Source organism: Olea europaea, chromosome 18, assembly GCF_002742605.1.
Source record: "Olea europaea var. sylvestris chromosome 18, O_europaea_v1, whole genome shotgun sequence".
Classification (NCBI taxonomy): domain Eukaryota; kingdom Viridiplantae; phylum Streptophyta; class Magnoliopsida; order Lamiales; family Oleaceae; genus Olea; species Olea europaea.
Genome location: NC_036254.1, coordinates 9213574 through 9220489, shown reverse-complemented (window position 1 = coordinate 9220489; position 6916 = coordinate 9213574). Strand labels below are relative to the sequence as shown.

General features: G+C 34.7%; 1 protein-coding gene across 1 annotated transcript; it reads left to right on the top strand.

The window, feature by feature from the left end:
- The first annotated feature begins 4571 nt into the window (after positions 1-4571).
- Positions 4572-6621, top strand: LOC111366704. Its single transcript, XM_022987409.1, has 4 exons — positions 4572-4657; positions 4713-4924; positions 6370-6422; positions 6574-6621. Exons 1-4 carry the CDS (start codon positions 4572-4574, stop codon positions 6619-6621), a joined length of 399 nt encoding a protein of 132 aa, XP_022843177.1.
- The last annotated feature ends 295 nt before the right edge of the window (positions 6622-6916 follow it).

Here is a 6916-nt window from a genome sequence, read left to right as displayed (position 1 = left end):
CAAGATTCTATGTATGTCACCATTAACCGAAAATCCTTATTATTTCTTATTCTATTACCAATTAAAACCATTGAAAAGCGCCCACTAATTGACCACTCTCCAAGCTATATTTTGCTTGGATCCGTTTAATTCTTCAACTCTGTACTCTAAAGAATACACTAAGAACTGTTTTTTCAGCAACAAGATTACCATCCCAACATTTTTCTCGATATATAACTTAATCAAGAAGAAATATTGCTAATTAAATTAGCCCAAATGATTAGGAAACCCACTCAATTTGGGACAGTAGGAGAGAAAGGTAATGTACTGCAAATTATTAAGACTTGGCTACTATCTTAAAAAGTCAACCTTGTTAAGATGAATAATTCAAATCTTCATATATTAGTCTATATTTCGATATTTAATCGATGTAGGATTTATATCTTAATATGACCCGCAAGATGGTTAGCTTATATGAACAAATTAATTTTGAAATATGTGTGTTCCTTTTTTAGTCTTAGCCAACTTGTTCGCTAAAATTTAACGGGTTCTGATATCATATTAAAAATACTGTCAAATCAACTTAGGCTGAATATCATTATGTTGCCATTACTGTCGTTGAACTCAATTGGGTTTGCTATCTCTTATCTAATCTTGGGATTATATGTCATCTTCCTGTCTTTGATTTATTGTTATAACATCGACGTCAATAAATTATGTTCTAACCATATTTTCTATTCAAACATGTTGCCCTTGATTTTCTCTTCATTCGGATCAAGTTCAAAGTGGTGCTCTATGTTTTGCTCACGTGCCCTCAGTCTATCAATTAGCTAATGTTCTTACAAAACAATTTCCTCGTGCACGCTTTCTTGATCTCAAATTCAAGATTGAACTCTGCTCTCGAGCCCAATCTTGAGGGGCATGATAAAAGATTTTATAGAACATCAGATCTTAACCTTATCTTTAGAGACTACTTAGGTGTCATTGTGATATTATCTGAATTTGTTATTGTCATTGATGTATTTTAACGTCAAGATATTATTTTAACTGTATAACTTAGAGTTATCACAAATAATAGGTAATACCTCCGACTTCACATTATACATTTGGTCAATATAATTCATGCATTTCATGCTAATTACATTGTCATTTGCATTAATTTTCTAATTGCTTTCTCTTAAAATGGTGCATTCAATTATCGAGATTTTATATGGTGATAGTCTTCGACTCCTCGACCTAGGTGGTGAATTTTACATTGAGCTATGATAAAAAATTAGATTACCTAAATGTTGGAGATTGGCTTGGTAAGTAATGGAAATATCGAAAAGGTCAAAGTCAGTATCAACAAAGGTTCAAGCTTTCCATTCGGTTGATCAAGGTACCCCTCAAACCCTAGATAGGTAATTGACATACTTGGGACATGAGGTATGAAGTGACATGATCATGATGCAATAATATATGTTTGATATGATGTTATAAATATTGAGGTGCGAATTGTTGAAATCGGTCGAAAATCGGGTATCAATCGGGTAAGTAATTACAGGAACGGTTAAGGAATTAGCTCTATAAAATATTTTGAAAACTTAGAGCAAGTGAAATGGATTGTAAAAAGCCAATGATACTTGATTTGTACCTGCATGGATAGGTGTAACATCATATTTTTACTACAAGTAACCATCTCATGCTTGGACACCTCATACTGGGGATATTTGTCACTTTAACACCCAATTTCTTTAACATTAAGTATCAAACTCATGTCCTACTCCCTAAGTATATATATATCTTATAAGTCATAAATGGATCCAAATATAATGGCAGAAAAGTCAAGTATTGCTGCAAAGAAGCCACAACCTGCTTGGACAACTCATGCTTGAGGATACTTGTTCTTCAACCACATTTTTCTTCACCCTTAAATATCACTCATGATCCCCAATCTTTGAGACTACTTATATATATATATATATAAAATAGGACATTAAACCCTCCAAATTTATCCCCAAGTGACTTCAAGTGAAAGAGAGATCAAGGGAAGCAAAGATAAATAGAAAGAAACAAAAAGCTGGAATTCTGGACAGCTGTCACTATTTTGAGGTTGGTATCCATTATTTTTGAGGGGTTATAATCTCTTGAACATCTTAAATTGATTGTGATTAGGTGGTATGGTTATTGATGATTTCATGATGGAAACATAAGGGTAATTAATTACAAGAAATTGAAAGAAAACAAAAACTGTCACAAGGAAAACTGCCTAATTTGATGTTGTGGAAAAAGGACAATTTTGGAGGTTGAAAACACTTCACTTATCACAACTTTATGAAATGATTACCTTCGTATACATGTCACAAAAATATGGTAAAAATTTGGGAGTCATTGGATATGGTTAAGGGGTGAAAAATGATTGGAAAAATAGTTGGACGGTGATGAAAAACTGAAAAACAGATTCTGTCCATTTACATGTTTGATGTAGTTTCAACCTTTACATGTCCAATGATCATCTCCTGGGACTAGAAAATAGATTCTAGGAGTACTAGGTTGTTGACAACAATTGCATGATGTTGACGGTCATAATTGGACTTGAGAAATATCGAGATTTATGGGGCTAATTTGTAATGACTTCGGTAACTTAAAATTATAATTTCGTCTAAATTGTTTTGGTGTGAATGAACATATTTTGAGATTGTGTGTGTTAAGGTTATTAAATGGAAGATTCTCTTTAATATTAGATGGCAATACAGGTTTTTTCCGACGTTGAGTGAAAAAGGAAACTGATATACAATCCATAGAAGTTTGCACACACAAAGGCGAAAGGTAAGTAAAAATTCATTTTCAACTATGATGCAAAAACTTAGTATTTGTGATATGGTAATTTTGGAATATTTACATAATTTTGATAAGAGGTTTATAGCACATCATATGATGGTTTTGATCATTGAGTATGAGGTTGCGAAACCTGTTGACATCGATTTTCATTAAATATGTCATTCATGAGCATTTTTATCTGCATTCATGAGATGTGATTATGGTTGAAAATCCTGCATATGGAACGTGATTTCAAATTGATTTTTCCTTATAAGAGTTTTATTGACCACTACTAAGGCACCGAGGCATGTAAAACATGTTTATGTGATATGTTTTGGCATCGCGGGTGATACTTCTTGGGTGATTGCAAATGTAGACAGATGATGGACCTTTGGTGATCACGGGAGGGTGGACCACTCGACTATAGCCTTGTGATATTATGATTATTGGCGCTATTGGGTGGGATAATTCTTAGGGGATCATAGAGGTAAGGGGATGGGCCTGTAGTGGCGACGATAGGATGATGCACTTGTCGGTGTCAATTTCATATTGGCCATTTAATTATTGATATTGATATTGATATTATGCAGAGCTCTATCTAGTGCATAGTATGTGGGTCAATGGTCCAATGAAATAAAAACTTTCAAATGAAATGACTTCGAGTTGACTTTAATGAATATTGGAATATGATGTATCTGTAGCATTATGTTTAAAATGAATGACATCGTGTCATATATCATTGTTACTCATACTCATGACATGCATAATTTTTGTTTGCTAAGCATTAGCTTATATAGTTCATACATTGTAGGTGAGCATGGAACTACGTGGAAATCATGGCTGGTTGTGGAACTCTTACAGAATTCCAGAGTTAAATGTACATGGATGACGACTTGTAGCATTATTTTGTAGGTTGTTGTTTTGAGCTTACAGTCTATTATGTTATATTTTGGGGATCCTGTATTTTATAACTTTTGAAATGGCCTGTAGATATGTTTATAACCTTAGAACATATGTGTTGGATTATGGTTATATAATCTTTGATTTTGATATACTATATGATCGTCACAGGTGATTGGGAGTTAACAAACATGGACATAATTGTGAAGATGCTTGTTTCATTTTATCAAATGGAAAAAAATGCATATATGAAATTCTATGTCTAGGTCGAGTCATCAATTTTATTCCCACACCGATTAATGTATGGTTACCTATGTTAATTTGGGGTGTGACATTTTAGCATTTAGGGGGGAAAAAATTTATGGAATTATTGTACAAATATCATATGATAAATGAAAAGTGTAAAAAATTATTTCCAGTTCATCATTTGCTACCAGTAAGAATCAAGGTTATCGGTTAGCTAGTATTTATCGGAGATTTGTGAAAGATTTTAGCACAATCAATACACCACTCATAGAAGTGATAAAGAAGAGCGTGGGTTTTTATTGGGGTGATGAACAAGAACATACATTTAACACTATTAAAGATAAATTATGTAAAACACCTATTTTAGCGTTACCTAATTTTGACAAAACATTCAATATTGAGTGCGATGCATCAGGAATATGTATTGGAGCAGTGTTAATGCAGGAAATGAGGCCTATAACTTATTTCGGTGAAAAGCTAAATGGAGTTGCACTAAACTACCCAACATATGATAAGGAACTATACTCACTCGTTCGGCGTTGGAGACTTGACAGCATTATTTATGGCCTAAGGAGTTTGTGATTCACCAATCATGAATCGTTAAACCACTTGTGGCGTCAAGGGAAGCTAAACAGGAGGCATGCCAAATGGATGGAGTTCATGGAGACGTTTCTCTCGTCATTCAGTACAAGCAAGGTAAAGAAAACATAGTGCCAAATGCTTTATCTCGAAGGTATACATTGCTAAATTCACTAAGTGCTAAATTGCTTGGCTTTGAATATGTTAAGGGTGTGTATGAAAATGACTTTGGACTTTTTCGAAATCTACAATTCATGTGATAAGGGGACTATAGATAAATGCTATAAGCATGAAGGGTATTTGTTTCAGGAAAATAGGTTATGTATTCCCAATTGTTCGATGCGAGAGTTACTAGTGAGAGAAGCACATAGTGGTGGATTGATCGGGCACTTTAGGATGCAAAAGACCTTAGAGATGTTAGGTGAGCATTTCTATTGGCCTAAGATGAAAAGTGACGTAGAAAAAATTTGTAGTCAATGCATAACTTACAAATGAGCTAAGTCTAGAGTTTTACCTCAAAGACTACACACCATTACCTACACCTAGTGAACTGTGGGTTGATATCTCAATGGATTTTGTATTGAGTTTACTTAGGACTAAAAAAAGATGGGATGCAATTTTTGTGGTAGTAGATAGGTTTAATAAAATGGTGCACTTTATATCATGATTCAAGAAAGTGAGTGTTTAACCTTATTTATATTCTGCAAACAAGAATTCAAGAAATCTTGTGAAAATAGTAATTTGTAGGTTATATGGCACAAAAAGTTCCTATTTTTTTGCTTTCAATGTGTAAATCATTCCTACTGTCTCATACCATTCTTTTGCTTTGTCAAATGGTCTCATGCAATCTACTTGTGTTATTTGTCCGAGGTTAATTTGTTCAAGACACTAACTGGCCATCTTTTCACAAAAATTCGAAGGTTGACATACTAAATCTTGAATTTTGGGTGATATATCGAATTTGTTCTCATGAGTTAACAGGTCAAATCTCGAGTTTGTTGGGCAAACTTCGAATTTGTTAGGCAAAAGACAAATATGTTGGGAAATATGAGTTGTGTTCACAAATCTCAATTTTGCTATACAAATATACTGGGGAAATATCAATTTTATTGCTCAAATCTCGAGTTCGCTCAACTACCTAACTATAAAAGTTCATAATCTGGAGAAGTAGGTTTTTGTTGGTGGAGTTGACAGCCAAAGTTAATTTTTATTTTGTGTATTTGATGGCTGAGAGGTTACCGATTCCAACACACCCACTGTGTATGTTAAACCTTGCGGTTAATTTTTATCCTCAACTCCAAATCATAGGCCATTTTTTATGAATAAAATTTAGAGTTCAACGTAAAAAATGAAATACAATTCAGAGTTATGGATCAACAATTATGTAAGTTTGAAGTTAGACATTCAAATAAACTCGGGATTTGTGCATCAAACTCGAGATTTTCTTTACGTACTTGAATTTTGCATAGTAAACTTGAGATTTGTCCCACAAACTCGAGATTTTCATAGCAAACTAAAGATTTGAAGTACGAATTCATAAAATAAATTCGAGTTGTCACCCAGTTGTCAAGATTTCTATTGAGTTGCGAATCTTGAATTTTGCTTTATATTATATCAAACCTTTCTCTCAACTAAATTACATTGACAAATACACGAGTGCACTACACGAGACCATTTAAATTACCAAACGGATAGAATTAGACGACATGGATGATTACACAAAGAATGGTCGGTCTAAGGATATAAATGAGAAAAGTGAAATGATGTGAACAATTTGTGCAATAAAGACAAATATAGAGATGTTTTCAGCCAATTACCCAGTTTCTAGAACTTCTTTTTATTTGAAAATTGTATCGATCCTCTTAGGGATGTCAACGAACCGAGCCGAAACTCAAGCTCGGGCTCTTGGCTCGGCTGGGGTAAAATAAGCGAGCTTTTTTTTGGGACCCAAGCCAGGCCGTGCCAAAAAAACTAGGCTCGAACCGAGCTTCGGCTTAGGCCTTTCCGAGCCGAGCTGGGCAGGCTCCATTTTTGTTTTGGTTTCTTTTTTTATTATTAAGTTAAATGAAGGCAGCACTCGACAACCTTTTAAGGCAACCGAGTGCTGCCATTTTTTAAGCTAGCCTATGCTACCTTTAAATAAGGCAACAACCTGCTGCCTCTTTTGGGCAGCAGTACCCTGCCTAGCATGAAGGCAGCGTGTTGCTGTCTTTTAGTTTTTTAATAAATATAGGCTCGTGAGCCCGAGTCGACGAGTCACACGGGTTGGGTCGGGTTTTGCCCGGCACCCCAAAACAGGCTGAGCCACAGGCAATCCAAGCCAACGAGCCCGATTGCCATCCATAGGTCCTCTATAGCTGGTAATAGGTATAGCTTAGTTAATTTAGCGTGGAACAAGCCCATGGACTAGATT